This window comes from Lipotes vexillifer, unplaced genomic scaffold (genome assembly GCF_000442215.2).
Source record: "Lipotes vexillifer unplaced genomic scaffold, Lipotes_vexillifer_v1.1 scaffold504, whole genome shotgun sequence".
NCBI lineage: Eukaryota > Metazoa > Chordata > Mammalia > Artiodactyla > Lipotidae > Lipotes > Lipotes vexillifer.
This window is the reverse complement of record NW_006785225.1, coordinates 639092-657294: the sequence shown is the minus strand read 5'-3', so window position 1 is coordinate 657294 and position 18203 is coordinate 639092. Positions and strand designations below refer to the sequence as shown.

General features: G+C 37.5%; 1 protein-coding gene across 1 annotated transcript in view; it reads left to right on the top strand.

Moving 5' to 3' along the window:
* LRRC36 (leucine rich repeat containing 36) overlaps nucleotides 1–18203 on the top strand; it is a 47856-nt gene that overhangs the window by 8261 nt on the left and 21392 nt on the right. The window contains 5 exon segments of the mRNA XM_007457284.1: nucleotides 873–1000; nucleotides 3829–4021; nucleotides 4813–4909; nucleotides 7278–7366; nucleotides 18053–18180. Coding sequence (XP_007457346.1) covers nucleotides 873–1000; nucleotides 3829–4021; nucleotides 4813–4909; nucleotides 7278–7366; nucleotides 18053–18180 — 635 coding nt within the window.

The following is an 18203-nucleotide window of genomic DNA, read 5'->3' as shown; positions in this document are numbered from 1 at the left end:
GTTTTGTATACACACACATATATATGTATATATCTTTATATACACACATATATATATTCATTTAATCCCTACAACATCTTGTGAGGTAAGTACTATTATCTCCATTTTACAGGTAAGGAAACCAATGCACAGAGAAGTTAAGTGACTTGTACAAGGTCACAGATCTAGTACATTATCCATTGTATCAGTGAACTGCCGCTTAGGCCATCTAGTTCTACTCTTCTCCTGATGGGCTCTTTGACAGTTTTCTTTTTCTCCTTTTCCTCCCTCCCTCCCTCCCTCCCTTCCTTCCTCCTAAAACTTTCCTGTGATTGACATTCTTCTGGTCTACTTTATATATCCTGGCAAAATGTTGTGAGTATTATCTATAGGGCTAAATCCTCGCAGTGGGATTGCTGTATTTGTTTGTTTGTTTTGAGAACTTTAGGAGACTTTTACTACATCCTTCAGGGTAATTAGAGAACTCAAGGGTTCTGTAAAACCAAGGCTTGGCGTCACTGCGTAAGACCATATTGATGCTTTTCTTCCGCGGGCCTCTCACTGTTGTGGCCTCTCCCATTGTGGAGCACAGGCTCTGGACGCACAGGCCTAGCAGCCATGGCTCACGAGCCTAGCCGCTCCACGGCATGTGGGATCTTCCCGGACTGGGGTATGAACCCATGTCCCCTGCATCGTCAGGCAGACTCTCAACCACTGCACCACCAGGGAAGCCCCATATTGATGCTTTTAAAAGGATGATCTGATCTTCTTATGAGCCTTGAATGTAGGATCTTTCACAGATGAGATATGGGAGGAAGGAAGGCCTGTTTTCAGTGACTCTGCTCTTTATCCAAGCAGAGATCATAATATATCTACTGATGATCTCTTTTCAGAACTGGTGGAGTCTCTTTCATTGCAGGGATCTTACGCTGGAAAAATCCATTCCATTGGTGATGCCTTCAGAAATTTTAAAAGTCTCCGATCCTTAGATTTATCAAGAAATTTGATCACTAGCCTGAAGGTAAGTTCTATATTCTATGACCAGTCAGTTTATTTTTTTGATGGGAAGAAATACAAGGTAGATAATATCAGCCTGGGGAATATAGCATCTTCCTTTTAAATGTTTCCAAACTAAATTTTACTATTCACTGTGAAATTCTTTTATGTTTGACATTTTTTTATTATAAAATATTGGGAAAAAATTCCTTTTATACTGAGAGAAAACTATATTAAACTATCACTGCCTAGGGCAATAGTACAATTTTTAATGTGTGTTAAAAAAATTATGAGGAGCACTGTTAAAAGTACAGATTCTTGGGAATTCCCTGGTGGTCCAGTAATTAGGACTCTGTGCTTTCACTGCTGAGGGCTTGGGTTCAATCCTTGGTCAGGGAACTAAGATTCTACAAGCCATGCGGCATGGCCAAAAAAAAATAATAATAATAAATAAATATATAATAATAATAAAAGTACAGAGTCTTAGTCCCTATTCCGAGAGAGACTCTAAGTTAATAAATCTGTGGTGGGTCCAGGACATTCCCAGGGGATTCTGATGATGTTGGTGCATGGCCTAAGTTGCTACTGTGAGTTTTTTCTAGGAGAGGGAGGAAATGATGGTCTTAAAAACAAAAATTTCCATGCCAGGAGGTGGTGGTGCAGAGGGCAGTTTAGGAAAGTAGGTGGGAGCATGCTTAAGCAGAAAGTGTGAGGATTAGCAAACACACAGAAAGAGCTCTACAAATATAAATGCCCACACACACAGAGATGGAAGTTTTATTTTCTTTGCATAGACCCCCCAAATGGTATTTCTTCCACTGTTCCCTTTTTGCCCAGCTATGGGGCTGTCTTGATAAAGCCCTTCTGTGCAAGACTGAAGGTGAAAGACAGATTCTATCCAGGATTGGTTAATGATCTGGATTATTCCTCCAGTTTTGCATTTCTTAGGGGAAAGTTGTTCAACAACACAAATTAGACCCAATCTCAAGGTCTAAAACTAAGGGCCCCAAAAGAAGAAATCCAAGCTAGATCAAATTTCCAACTAGGATTCTAAAAGCAGAAATTCCAAGTTGAACTAGGTCTTTAGACTCTTTGATAACAGCCCTTTGTATTTGGCCCACAAATTTCAGAAAGTATTAGTACAGAGTTATTTAGGTCTCCTCTTCTCATATGTATTTTTATCTGATTGCTCTTTTCAGACTAAAAAAAATTGAGTGAACATTGCTGTCATTTGCTTTTTTACTCTCTTTTGTTCCATTTCTGTAAATTGGCTGAAAACTGTTGTGAAGATCAATCAAATTAGCACGTGTAATCAAATATTACATATATAAGACTCCTGTAGTGTTTGGCATATAGGAAGCACTTAATAAATGTTAGTTTTACAAATTTTTTTACATCTATGATTTATCTGCATGTATTCATCTCTAGCAGCTCTGAATTATTTTGCTTAATTTTCCCAGGGGAGAAATGTTTTGTGTTTAGTTCTAGTGTAGCGTTGGGGAATACATGAATTTATGCCAACTGGGAAACATGAGAGGAAGATAAGAATTGTTTCCTTGACTTTTACAATGAAACATTAAAAGATTACTTGAGCTGGGACATCAGACACATTTAAAGACAGTCCTAATGGTGTACTGCCCTGAGAGTGAGGCCAAAAGCACTGATAAATATTCCCAACCATTGACCCTTTCACAATGTAGAAGTTAGTGGAACTGAAAAAAGCCAGAAAGAAATGCATCCAACTGTAAACAGTGTTCTATTCAGAAATGTTTTGAATATATCTTTGAGTTTTCTAAACTTCCTGCAATTATAAAAAGGTTAATTTTAAATGAGAGGAGAATAAAAACATGATTTTATAAATACATGATGGAAAATAATTTTACCTTTCTGAAATAACTCTCAATGACAGAGTTCCTTTTATGGTAACCATTTTTACTCCTAACAGTATGTGATTATACATATATGTACATGTTTTGAAATATTGTCCTGAAATTTAGTGTTGGGCACAAGCACCTAACTAGCCAAATACATGAAAATTAAACAATTATTTTCAATAGTAAGTTTTAGCAAAGGAGAAAAATTGTGGCTTTTCTTCTCCAGTGTTCCAGTTCTGATTGTACTGTTGCTAGAGAAGTGGGGGGAGCGGGGTGGGGTTGCTAAGTCCACAGAAATAGAACAGAAGAAGGCAGATCATTTCTACCAAGGAGAACTGACTGATTGGAGGATGGGGAGCTTGTAGGGTGGCAGTAACTATGAAGGGGGAAACAAGGACAAAAGGGGCTCTTGACTGGTCTAGGAGGGAAGACTTGGAGATCGCATTGTTTTGTTTTGCCATATAGTCCATTCACCCTAAAAGTGAGGTCTTGAGATATAAGAACATATACATACACACTTAATTTTTTCCCCTGCCGTTCTCCCCAGAACCATCTCTCTTTTGCCTCCCTCCCTCCCTCCCTCTTTTAAATTGAGGTGCTCCTGGGGTCAGAGAGTGGTTGTAGCAAGGGTGAGAGAAGTGCAAAAGTGACTTGACCTGGCTACCACTGAGAAGGATTGGATTGGGAGAGTGATGGGGGGCAACAGAAGTAGAGAACTGACCGCAGATATTTGGATGTCAGAGCTTATAAAGGAGGAAATGTATGATATCTATGAATTATTTAATGTATAGCACATACAGTGCCCATGGGCTGCAGTATTCTTATTCTCAGGCAACTAAATGGGAACTTCAACCCTGCCTTTCTCATGGGTATCTCAGGTAACTGTTTAAGGATGGAAATAGTTGTATTTCCATCTTTATCTGTGAGATTCCTAGTGCTTCCCAATGTGCAGTTTCACAATGTAGTCTTTTCCTTGCAGGGAATCCAGTATTTATGTTCACTCCAAGACCTGAATTTATATTATAACAACATTCCTTCCTTAGTGGAGGTGTCCCGCCTACAGCCTTTACCCTTCCTCAAAGAACTAGATTTGAGACTCAATCCTGTTGTCAGGAAAGATACAGATTATAGGCTCTTTGCTGTGTACACGCTACAAACTCTGGAGAAACTGGGTGAGACCCTCCTCCCCTGTTCTTGCCCCAGAATCTTACTTTAAACCAGCTGCCTCCTAACCTTTTGGATGTTAGCCCAGAGTATGCACTGGCAGGATATATTTGTTTATTAGTCAATATTTATGTAACTCTTTTGTTTTGGCAGGATGTATGACGAGTCCTTTTATTGTTTATTGAATGACAATCTATGATTTTATCAGTTACTTCCAGCTTTAGTTTTCTTCAGTTGATGGTTTCACCACCACTTCCTCCCCAACAAAAAGTTTCCAGGTTGAGATCTATTTTTCCAGGTGCTCCAACTTTGTAACTGAATTAGCAATTGAAAACGAATACAACAACTCTTTGGGGCTTAGTTGTCAAGGAACAATAAATATTCCTTCAAATGAGTTAGTCTGTATTTCTTTATAATTTTATTGTTGAGTATACATTTCTTATTGATATAAACTTCTATGTTACATGCCCCTGGGAAAGTTATTCTAGAGGAACTAAGAAAAGTCTTTCAGAAATGGTGTAACTTTCAGCCTTAAGATTAGGCCATTTGGATTGTTTGCTGCCCAAGCTGTACTTTGCTGCAGAGGTAGTTACAGTTATGTGGCAGTTGTTGCTATGGTGTCCCTGTAGTCTCCCTGAGTTACTAGTGCTCCAGTGACAACATAATAGCATTATTCTGTGACCCATCTCTAACAAAAGATGAGACTGATCTTTAGTTTTTACTCTGTGAATATGCTTTTCTGACCCGTTACTGTTTACTCCAAAAAGAAACATGCTCAGACCACGGTTTTTGCCTCTAGATGACCGAGCCGTACGAGAAAGTGAGAGAAAGGCTGCCAAGCTGCATTTTAGTCAGTTGGGAAACAATGAAAATTTTCTTTTAGAGGTGGAAAAAAGGTAAGAAGATTTTTTACAAAAAATTTTTTTAGTTTGGTTCTGGACAGAGAATAGTGAATTCCTGCTTAACTTTCTTCATTTTGCAGCAGAAATCTCTACAAGTTGTAAGAATCCTCAGATCAGAAGTGAAAGTATCTATGCAACATTTTGAGATTTATCTGGGGTGAGAATCTGGCCCTCAGTGGAACATTTCTGCTTTCTTGAACTATTGGGTCTTCTCTGGATATAATCGTTGTACATTCTCTAAAGTTGTTGTTCAAAGTTTATAGATAGAGATATTATGGTATTACTTATCATCCCCATAAATGTATACCAACCCTTTCTTGGTAGAGTTATAAATCAGTACATGGTCTTTTCCCATTGAATTAGGAGGATTACGTTACCATGGGCAGGGTCGTTAGAGATAAAATTTGTTGAAGAATGATAAGGGAAGCATTTCTGTACAAAACCAAAAGTAAATGGACCTTTAAGCTCTAAAGTATCTGAATGGTAGATTTTTTCTATTTCTTATTACCAAAATTCTATCAAAGTAAGGTACCATATCTTCTACCCCAAAACTCATGCTTTTAAAAAAAAGTTGCTTTATTATTTTTGAAAAATAGAAGTTTATTATAAACAATTTAAATAATACAGAAGTACAGGGAAAAAAAGTCAAAATCACCCCATATTTTGCTACCGAGTTAACTACTAGTAATGTTTGGTATACATCCTTCCAGACATCTGTGTACCTATATACACATGTAGATATATCTATTAGTACTTTTTTCTGATGGTAAAAGTAATGTGGGTTTATTGTTGAGAATATGGAAAGTAGAGAAAAAAACAAGGAATAAGCCATTCATAATCCCAGTACCCAGAAATAAATACTAATTATATTATGGTAAATATCCTCTTAGTCTTAGGTATATGTATGTGTGTGTGCGTGTGTGTGCGTGTGTGTGTGTTTTGTGTGTGCATGTTTATATAATATAACAATATATAACATTATATATTATATAATCAATATGTAAATATAAAATAATAAATATATTACATTTATTTTATAGTAATTTTCGTCCTATACATACCATTTTTAATTTGATAAAATATGAAAATATCCACACAACATTAAATATTCTTCCCCAGAATGTTTTTTATTTGTTTACTTCTTTATTGTCTTTCCCCTCCACTAGACCATAAGCTCCATGAGAACAAAGACCTTGCTTGTCTTGTTTACTGCAGTATCCCTAGTGCCTAGAACAATGTCTGGCCCATATAAGGTGCTAAGGAGTAATTTGTTGAATGATGAATGAATGAAGTCAGTGCCTGTTGGCCTGGGATCTTGCTCTTTTCCACTGACTTTGCCCGTCTCTGCTCTGATCCATTATATATTTTATAATGTAATCCTCAGAGAGCAGCCTTAGTTCCCTATTTTTTTAAGCTCCCTTTTTTTTAAGGTCAAGTTTATTGAGGTTAATTTACATAGACTAAAATTCACCCTGCTGTAGAAAGAAATGGAATATGTCTTAAAAATTATTTGTATATGTACTTTGTAAATTAATTCCTATTTTATATGCATTGGGGTACCTTGTTTACTATAGAAATCCAAAGATGAGTTAATGTATAACTGAATAAACTTACTAGTGAGGCAAATAATTTTCACTACTATATTTCTGTTTAGTTACCTTATAGTGACTGCAAAAACAGAGGTAAAATGTTGCTCAAGTGCCCGGTATTAACATTAATACTTTATAAGCTCTCCAACCTTAGGTGAAGGTTTTTTTTTAAAACCTTTCTGAGTCCCAGGTCCCCCAACCTATAAAATGGTGATAATAGATTAATAGGAGAGCTTTTATGATTAAATGAAATGGTGGGTGTAAAGTGCCTGGCTTATAGACTAGGCTGTCTGTACTTACTGTATTTCCCAATCTGTACTTCCCAATCTTACTATACTATATCAACCAAATGCAAACACTTGCCCTTCTTGTCTCTTTTTCAAACTAATGGCTGTAGTTGTCTCCATTATAATTCTTGGTAGAAGAACCTTCTTTTCTGTGTCCTGACTATGAAAATATTATTATTTTATAATATGAATTACTATTCCCTCAATCACCCAGACCTAAGTTTGTGTCAAGAAAACAGAGTAAGTTCTGAACTTTCTGGCTTTCATGCTTTAAAAGCTGAACTATAGTGTCTTTCTCTCTCATTATTCCCAATGAAAATATGACTTTTTAAAAAATAGCTTTAACTGAAATATTTGTGAAAATAATATGTTCTAGAGCATTTGAAAAAAAAATCTGATCACTCTGAAATAATGTTTTCTAAATAGCCTTTACTGATGCTCTCAGAAGCTTCTTTTGAGTTTTAAATAAATTATTCGATGTGGTAGCTCTAGGGAGAAGACAGTGAAAAACTGTGTAGCAAATGAGAGGACTGCATCAAAAGTCAGCACTGATGTTGATAACAGGATTGAAACTGGTAAGTTTATCCTTTCTGATCACAAAATGATTAGAACATTAGTTGTTTCTGTTTTCATGGCCAATCTTGAGTAGGATGAAGACAAAAAAGTTGAGAAATAACACACATTTGAAGATAGCACAAGATTTACTGGCTTGTATTTTTCCTCTTTTCTTTCACTGCCAGAAGGGCCCTATTTACTGAGTAGGCCTAAGCCAAAACCCATCAAAGTGCACAAGCTGTACTCAGAGAGTTCAATTTCACTTACATCACTTTATATCATTAGGCCATCCTGAAAATTGCATTACCAATCTCCACAGGATTCATTAACCAGAGACTCAGGACTCATCTGCATCAATGCAGCTCACACCATTAGCCTTCTGGGCTTCTCCATCTTGAACCTTTGCAGCTACAGAATCTCTTGGGTTTGTACTATATTCTTGGGGATTGTTGCCTGTACATGCTATTGGTAATCCAACGTGAATGAAGTGGTTATGCCACATTAATGGTCATGCCACAGGCTAGGAGAAAGCTTTCCACTGGAGAAATTGCATTCAGTGTGCCCTTATAGATTAATTTGGTACTCATCAGATGACCTTTTAATTGAGAAAACTTTCTTTTGTATCAAGGCCTCTGTCCCTTTGAAGGGTCTATTGAATTATATACAAACTCTAAAAATTAATCCTTAAAGTCTCAACAATAACTAATAGATTGACTATGCAGTTTAGACATTAAGGGTTTTCAGTTTGTAACATACAATATTTTATTTCCTGACTTCTTATCTATCCATGTAGACATTAATTGACAAGTTATTTTCACAGTATTTCATGGTAAAATAAGCCATAGTGAGGTATGATTTTTATTTTCCTTTCTTGGAAGTCTCAGCACATGTAAGTCATGGACCATGGATTGCTGTACTTCATCTTAAATAGCATTTTTTATATTTCAAAATTGATGAAATTCTATTGTAATAATTTTGGAAAATACTGAAAAGCATGAAGAACAATATTTTAATCACTCAGAAGCCTGTCCCCTAAAGAGAATCCCAGTTAATTTGGTATATAGCTTCCTTGTTTTTTTTTCTAGGTACAAGCATTTATATATCCATTTCCAGAAAGACAAAGAAACACTAAAGCATAATTTGACTGCCTTTTTTTGTATGAGCTGAGTTAAACTTCATTTATATCATATTACATCATTAGCACACACAGTGTCACTCCATGAATTATAACATTTTAAAGTGCACGGTCTTTACTGAGAACAAACTGCTTTACTAGACACAGGGCCTATTTCTAAAGGTTCTTGGAAGCTCCAGCTGTTGCTGGAATTTTTTTTAATGTAAAATTTATTTTGCCATGTTGAAACGTTAAACAGCTTTGCTTTGCCCTGAAAATTATGTTTGTGCTAGATCCCTGGGGAGTGTTGCCTGTAAGCACTGTTGGTAATCCAACATGACTAAAGTGGTTATACCATGTTAATGGTCGTGCCACAGGCTAGGAGAAAACTTTCTGAAAAATATTTCCCACTAGCTCAATTGTTCAAAACAGTGCTTTCTAGCAATCATTTAGGATAGCAGGGAAACTCACTGTCATGGATCCTCATCCTAGTCTCCTAACCACATAATCTTTGACTCTTTCAAAGTTCCCTCTCTCTTTTCCCATACCCCTAAAGTAAGCATACCTAGGCTATGCCTTCAGACTCTCTTCTTTCTCCACTCTTTGCCCTATTGATCTCATCTATTTCCACAGCTTGCTTTATTTCCTCCCTGTAGATGACTCTTAAATATGTTGGTCTAGCTTTGACAACTTGTACCAGTTTCTCTGCACCAGTCCCCCATTTCTGTTGACCAACTATTAGTATACACTTGGAATCACCACTGAATCATTTTCTAGCCCCTCAAGCTAAACATGTTAGAAAATCAGATGAACCCCTTTCCTCCAGCCCTAAATAGCTCTTAGGGTTTCATTAGTGTTACCACCACTTTCCCATTGCTGAGGCTCAGAACCAGAGTGGGGTTTGATGCTGCCCCTCCCCTAAAGTCCAGCTGAATGTTCATATCTTAGACTATGATTCACAATTAACAAGCCTTCTTTTCCCTTTCCTAATAATCTCTTAACAGGCATGCCTAATAGCTATCATTTATTGAGTATAGACTCTGGGCCAGGCCCTGTGTATTATCTCATTTAATCCTCACAACAATCTTGAAGGTGGTTATAATTATCCTTGTTTTACATGTGAGGAAACTGTGGCCCAAAGAGGTGAAATAACTTGCTCTAATTATACAGTAAGTGGTAGAGCTGGGATGCAAACTCTAGTCCATCTGTCATCAAAGTCCTCTTAAACATTACACCATGCTGCCTCCCAGTCTCTTCTTTCATTCTCTTAAAACTCAGCTGTGATTATTATACTTGCCTGCTCAAAAACTTGCATGACTCCCACTCATCTACTGAATTAAGAGTCCTTAATCTGACCCACAGGGCTTCTCTAAACAGTGGTTGCAGGTTACCTCTTCAACCTACCCTGAAACCTTATCTCCTGTTTCTCAACTACAGTATCCAATGCTTCAATCAAACCAAACCACTCCCTCCTCCTCACATAGTTCTTCCTTTTTCTCTCTGCTGCCCCTGAACTAATGCTGTCCCCTCTGCTTGGAATGCTTGAATCAAAATCCTGATCTTTCTTTATGACCCTACTCAAAGTCCATTCTTTTCAGTGAAATTTTTTGACTCCTCAACCGAAATTCTTTTCCTTTTTTTGTAGACTCACATAATTTATCTTCTAGAACATATATTCTGGAAATAGAAAATGTAGCCGTTCCCTAATCACTTGCAACACAATTAGGATAATGAGACAAACATGAAAGAGCTAAGTAACACAATTTCAGGCAGTGCATACGAAAACGTCAAATGAATGATACAGATCAGTATTCCTCGAACTCAGGGTTGTGGACTCCTAGTCCAGGGATATATCTTAGAGGTCCATAGGCAGTGTGAGACCCTTTAATTTTGTGCTTTTGTTTGATGCAGTTATGAAAAATATTTAAAAGATGTAAAAGCAAAAATACTCTTTTGCAGTATTAGTCTGCTATTTAAAAAATAGAATATTTTTTAGAACAGCTTTAGATTTACAGCAAAACTGAACAGAAGTACAGAGTTCCCATATGCCTCCTGCCTCCACACATGCAAGGCCTCCCCCACTACCAACATCAGGCATCAGAGTGGTGCTTTTGTTAGAACTGATGAATCTACAGTGACACATCATCACCCAAAGTCCTTAGTTTACTTTAGGGTTCATTCTCGCTGTTGTACATTCTATGTATTTGGCAAATGTATAATAACATGTATCTGCCATTTTAGTATCACACAGAATAGTTTCACTGCCCTATACTCTGTGCTCACCTAGCCATCCCTTTCTCCCCTTCTGACCCCTGGCAACCACTGATCTTTTTACCATCTCCATATTTTTTAAATAGATTTATTTATTTTTATTAATTTATTTTTGGCTGCGTTGGGTCTTTGTTTCTGCTCACAGGCTTTCTCTAGTTGCAGCGAGTGGGGGCTATTCTTCATTGCGGTGCCTGGGCTTCTTGTTGTGGTGGCTTCTCTTGTTGCAGAGCACGGGCTCTAGAGTGCAGGCTTAGTTAGTTGTGGCACATTTTGTTTATCCATTCATTTGTTGATGGACACTTGGCTTGCTCCCATGTTTTAGCTATTGTCAAGAATGCTGCTATGAACATGGGTATACAAATATCTCTTAAGACCCTGCTTTCACTTCTTTGGGGTTTGCACCCAAAAGTGAAATTACTGGATCATATAGTAATTTTATTTTTAATTTTTTTTAGGAACTGCCATACTGTTATCCATAGCAGCTGTACCATTTTATATTCCCACCAACAATGCGCAAGAGTTCTGATTTCTCTACATCCTTCCCAACGTTTGTTATTTTCTGTTTTTTTGATAGTAGCCATCCTAATGGGTGTGAGGTGGTATCTTGTATTTTTAAATTTGTATTTCCCTAATGATCAGTGATGTTGAGTATTTTTTTGTGTGCTTGTTGGCCATTTGTATATCTTCGTATGGAGAAATGTCTATTCAGGTCCTTTGTTATTGAATCAGGTTGTTTGTTTTTTTGTTGCTGAGTGTTAGCAGTTCTCTATATATTCTAGCTATTAATCCCTTATCAGATATATGATTTGCAAATATTTTCTCCCATTCTGTGGGTTGCCTTGTTACTCTGTGGATATTGTTTTTAGAGGCACAAAATTTTTAATTTTTTAAAATATATTTATTTTATTTATTTTTGGCTGCGTTGGGTCTTTGTTGCTACGTGCGGGCTTTCTCTAGTTGCTGCGAGCAGGGGCTACTCTTCGTAGTGGTGCGCGGGCTTCTTGTTGCGGTGGCTTCTCTTGTTTCGGAGCATGGGCTCTAGGCACGCGGGCTTCAGTAGTTGTGGCTCGCGGGCTCTAGAGCACAGGCTCAGCAGTTGTGGCACACAGGCTTATTTGCTCCGCGACATGTGTGATCTTTCTGGACCAGGGCTCGAACCTGTGTCCCCTGCATTGGCAGGCGGATTCTTAACCACTGTGCCAGCAGGGAAGCCCCTTAACTTTTCATGATGTTCAATTTGTCTATTTTTTCTTTTGTTGCTTTGCTTTTGGTGTCACACTGCCAAATCCAGTGTCATGAAGCATTTTCCCTATGTTTTCTTCTAAGAGTTTTATAGTTTAAGGTGTTACATTTAGGTCTTTGGTCCATTCTGAGTTAATTTTTGTGTATGTGTTAGGTAAGGGTCCAGCTTCATTCTTTTGTATGAGGAATGAGGGATGGGTAGCTGCTACTTTGCTAAGAACTGAAATTAAGCAAAATTAACCCTAATTTACCTTCCACATCTTCCCCCAGAAGTTGAAAGTCTTCAATAGACTCCAGAATTCCAAAATAGTTACGACAGAATTCTGCCAGTGCAGTTGTTGCCTAGGTGGGAGACAGATGCCAGATGCTTCTTACTCTGCCATCTTCCCCTGTCTCCACAGTTTTGCCTTTTCCAGAATGTCATATAGTTGGAATCGTACAGTATGTAGCCTTTTCAGATTGGCTTCATCTACTTAGTAATATGCATTGAAGTTTCTTCTGTATTTTTTCATGGCTTGGTAGCTACTTTCTTTTTAGTGCTTAATAATATTCCATTATTATTATCCGGAATATTTGTTTATCCATTCACCTACTGAAGAACATCTTGATTGTTCCCAGGTTTTGGCAATTATGAAAAAAGCTGGTATAGACATCTATTTGTAGGTGTTTGTATGGACATAAACTTTCAACTCCTTTGGGTAGATACCAAGTGTTTAGTTTTGTGAGAAATTTGCAAACTGTCACCCAATATAATCTGCGTTTTAAAATATCTTTTTATACACTGAGTTTCTTAAATTGAAGTTTCTCAAACTGGATTCATATTCTCAGAGTTTATGAGGATGTTGAGTTTGAGAAACACTAATGTAGATAGGCATATGCTATAGAGGCTTAGGGTGTGCTAGGAGCAAATGAGGAAAGGTTTTGTGGCAGATAGAAGTTCATTTCTCCCTCATATAGAAATCCAGATGTTGGCAGTCTAGGGATGTTATTGGGGGTTCTAAGAGGTGAATAAAGGATATAGTGGAGGGCAACTGTCAATCTCTGACACATGGATGTGAGAGCAATTCAGCGAACAAGTGTATATCTACTGGAAAATCTTGTGTTAGAGGTTAGGCGCATTAGGAAATGACACAACAGTGTCAGACCTTCAGATACTCCCACACCAGAGAGATTTATCGTAGCTATTAGGTTACAAGTCAGGCTGAGATATGAGTTCGACTGTGATAGAGATAAAGAACTATGGGGGAGAGGCACTAGCAGTTAGTACTGACTGGGGACCTGGGAAAAGACTTCACAAAAAGGAGACATTTAGGTTGGGCATTCAAATAGAATTCATTGGGCATAGTTGGATGTTAAGTGCATAGAGAAGTAGAACAAACAGGTGTGACAGATTAGAAAACTGACTCAGTTCATGATTGGAGCTAAGATGCTTGACTAAAGCCAAGTTGCAAAGGGCCTCTTTACTAAACATTTTCATTTTATTCTCTTGAAAATGGGTAGCAAAGGTGTTTTAGGTGGTAAGCATGATTAAATGTGTGACAGAGAGATAACTCTAAATTGGAACAGTAGTCCCAATGGGAGATAATAAGGACATGTCCTGACATAGGGCAATAATAGCAGTGTGAATGCAAATGAGGAGGTACAGATTGATTAAATCCTTGAGGATATGAAAAGAAAACTTGGAGATAAAACATTAAGTGTTTTTACCTGCAATGTTTTGCTAGGGAGTCCAAACTTCAAAGAGTTGAATTTTGAATGAAATACATATCAGGTATTTAAGGGGGAAAAACACAAGGTTACTTAGGCAGTCTGTTCATGACGGGAAAAACTATAATTTCCTTTCATTATTATCATATCTACAATGGCTATCATATATTAACATATATTATATACACTATATTATAATTTATATATACTAATAATATATGATAATACATATCATATATATTATTTCAAAAGTCGGGGATTAAGTTGTCCTCATTGGGGATAAGCAATTTAAAGGAAATGGCAAATCTTCATTTATTTTGGGTTTTTTTGTTTTGTTTTAAATATTTATTTATTTATTTGGTTGCACTGGGTCTTAGTTGCAGCACGCAGGATCTTCATTGCCACGTGCGGGATCTTTAGTTGTGATGGACTCTGACTTGCAGCATGGGGATCTAGTTCCCTGACCAGAGATTGAACCTGGGCCCCCTGCATTGGGAGCGTGGAGTCTTAACCACTGGACCGCCAGGGAAGTCCCCTTCATTTATTTTGGAGGCTAGTGTTAGACCCATTATTTCTGCTCTCAAAAGTTTATCTCAGTGGAATCTAGGGTACAAGATGTTTATTAGAGATCAATATTGAAAGGAAGGGGAGGAAGGAGAGTTGAGCAGAGGGACAGCTCTAGAGCAAGGACTGCCCCTGGGCCCCATTTGGTCACTGCATATGGACTGCCTCTGGAAGGGCATGACATCAGGAAGTAGTTCTCTGTAGCTGAGACACACTCTGAAGAGTAAATCAAGTCCTCCTTGAAAGGGATCTGGGTAGTGCAACTCTGTTTCTATCTCAGATGGGTTGCAAGGTTTTTGGCCAAATGTGTGAAGCAGGGCCTCATCCATCTAAGATTACTGGTAATTGAAGTAGCCAACTATTAGTTCTTTGCCACCAGCATCAGCATTATAAAGCCAGTTCTCTGTCATTAAAAATATAAAACAATTTTCAGTGGTAAAAAGATAATGAATTATGGTCCTATCACATTGGTTATATGGGTATAAAAACCTGGGCTGGACAACAATGTCATAAATACATTTGCTTTTGGAATTAAGTGTTGGATATATTTTACATCTGAAGAAAAAGAAGAAAGTAAATTGAAGTATAAGACAAGAAAAAAATTATCTCAGAATGCAAATTGTTTCTTTTTCCTGGTTTTTCCTGACTGTGGTACATGACACGCTTAGTCATAATGTAGCAGAGCAAGGTGTCGGTTTATCTTTTTCAGGAGTGAGCCTATATCTTGAATATGACACCAAAAATGTAACAACCAAAGAAAAAATAGATGAGTCACACTTTATAAAAATTTAAAACTTTTGTGTTTCAAAGGACACTATCAAGAAAGTAAAAAAAGTGGGGAATTCCCTGTCAGTCCAGTGGTTAGGACTTCGTGCTTCCACTGGAGGGAGCATGGGTTCCATCCCTGGTTGAGGAACTTACAAGATCCCTCATGCAGCGAGGTGTGGCCAAAATAATAATAATTAATAATTAATTAATTAAAAAAACAAAGAAAGTAGAAAAGCAACCCACAGAATGGGAGACAATATTTGCAAATCATATATCTGACAAGGGTCTAGTATCCATTCTATACAAAAAACTCTTACAAATCAATAACAAAAAGACAAACAACCCAACTAGAAAATGGGCAAAAGATTGAATAGACATTTCTCTAAAGAAGTTATGCAACTAGCCAACAAGCACATGAAAGATATTCAACATCACTAGCCATCAGGGAAATGCAAATCAAAACCACAAGGAAGATACCATTTCACACCCACTAGGATGGCTAGAATCAAAAGGACAGATAACAAGTGACAGCAAAGATGTGGAGAAATTGGAACCCTTATACATTTCTGGTGGGAAAGGAAAATGGTATAGCTTCTTTGGAAAACAATTTAGAAGTTCCTCAAAAAGTTAGAGTTACCATTTGACCCAGCAATTCCACTCCTAGATACATACCCAAGAGAAATGAAAACATATGTCCACACAAAGACTTGTACAGGAATGAAATCAGCATTACCCATAATAGCTGAAAAGTCTATCAACTGATGAATGGAGAAACAAAATAATGGCATATCCATATGAGGCATATTTTTCAGCCTAAAAAGGATTGAAGTACTGATACATCCTACAATGTTTATCTTGAAAGCATCATGCTACTTGACAGAAACCAGATACAAAAGGTCAAACATATTATTCCATCTACATGAAATGTCCAGAATAAGCAAATCCTATTTGATGTTTGCTAGGGGCTGGTGGGGAGGAGAGAATTGAGAGTGGCAGTTAATTTGGTTTGTTTTGGGGTGATGAAAGTGAAGGTGGTGATGGTTGTACAACTTTGTGAATACAGTAAAAATCACTGAATTGTATTCTGTAAAAGGGTGACTTACATGGCATGTACATTATATCTCAATTAAAATAAAGATTCCCCCCACCAAAAAAAGTGATTCTATAGAATTTGATAATTGATTGACATTTGAGATGAGAGAGAGAACATCAAAGAACAAGTTTCTATCTTGAGGGATTGGGTGAATAGGAATACAAGTATTAAGACGAGGGTTAGGGATGGAGGTGAGGACCATCAGCAGAAGTAGGCCTGGAAGTGAAGATTATGAGTTCGATTTAGAAAATAATTGGGAATTCTCTGGTGGTCCAGTGGTTAGCACTCAGCACTTTCACTGCTGGGCCCAGATTCAGACCCTGGTCAGGGAATTAAAATTCCACACAAAAAAAGAGAAAATACTGACTTTTTAGTTGTCTATAGGGCACACTTTGGGGGGCAGTTCAAAAAACTTAAGTCTGGACATGAAATGACAGATCAGAGTTAAGAGATTTAGATTTAGGGTCAACCAGATCTGGGAGATAGCTGACACAAAAGAGAAGGTATGATAGCATCCAGCAAAGAGTTTGGACCTTGGGGGATTTGTTTGAACCAAGAGGTAGGTTGAAAGAAAAAGAACCTGTGAATCTAAAAAATAGCATTAGCAGGGTAGAAGAAAAACCAGGATGGAGCCGGGTCTTGGACACCTGGGAAGTTTGTGTTGTTCTGTAGGAAAACGGTAAGAGGAGCCTTGAACCCAAAGTCACAGCTTAGTAACCATTCTAATTTTCTACTAAGAATCAGGTTAAAATCATCAATTTCTGCTTCACCTCTTTTTTTTTTCCTGTGTTGCTACTGCAAAGGAACCACAGAACATAAACTTTGACAGCCTATGTCACTTTGAGAAATACAGTTCTGTCAAGTACAAGGGTGGAAGAACATCTTGTATTGAAGTAGTAGGACATTTCATTCCCAAAAGGCAACTCAGAAATAAGAAGCATTTTAGAGCTCCAAATGGACTGAAGGGCTGGATTTTCAAAAGGCTGGCTTTATTCTCACTCTGTATTCTCAGTTGCCCTGCTTTATAGTAGCTTTCTGTTGCCAGAGCCTGAACATGGGAACTAGCAGAAGAGCACACTGTTTGGCTAAGGCCCAAATTTTGGAAACTATCTCAATTCTTATACAATCCTACTAGAGAAAAAAACCTCCCTAAACAAAAACCTCTTATTTTCATCCATGGGTGCCCCAGAAGACCCCAAATCCCAGAATTCTGCAATTAATAAGTATTGATCAAGGATATGCAGAAACTTTTGTACAAGTGTTACAGTCTAATAGAAATCCTAACTAACTCTTTTTGAGGTGGCCAGGATAGGATACAGTTTTTGTTTGTTTTTCCTTTCTATTTTTAAAGTTGTTTCTCTAATGGTAGGCAAAAATACTGGGAAACCTAAGGATTTGGCATTCGTTTCTATGAAATAGGTCCTGATTAGTCTTTTTCTTTGCACAAATGAGGAAATCAAGGCAGAAAGAAGCTGGTTTGAAATGATGAGGCTGATTTAAAATGACAAATCACTGCAGACTGTTGATTAAAGCCCTGGAGATGCCTGATGTCAGGAGTCTATTTCCAGCCATCTCCCCCTGTAGCTGGAGATTGTTGAATTGGTGTCAAAGTTTATTATATATTCACTTCAGAAGTATGCAAAATATTTGCCTTCTTCTTAATTTCTCTTGAGCATTTCATAATTTATGAAGCCATTTCATATCCATTGTCTTGTTTTAACCTCACCTCAACTCTAAGAGATAGGCAATTTAGATTTCATCATCACTGTTTTACAAGTGGAGAGATTGAGAGAGGTTAAGCAGTTTGTCCAAGTTCACATGGTCTCCAAGTAGTGGCACCAGGACTAACTCTCAATCTTGTGACTTCTCTTCTAGTGTCTTTCCATATGACATGCTGCCTTTAAAGTCTGGTCAGTGCTTCATTGTATGCCTTTTCTTTTGACACAGGCTCAAACAAAGGACTTTTTATTCCCTTCCCTAACGGGGAAATAAAGGATTCCCCAACAAGAACTTCTGTAACCCAGGGCAATGGTATACCAGATCAGAAATTAGACACTTTGCCACTGGGGACACAGGTAATGTACTCACTTTCCTGCTG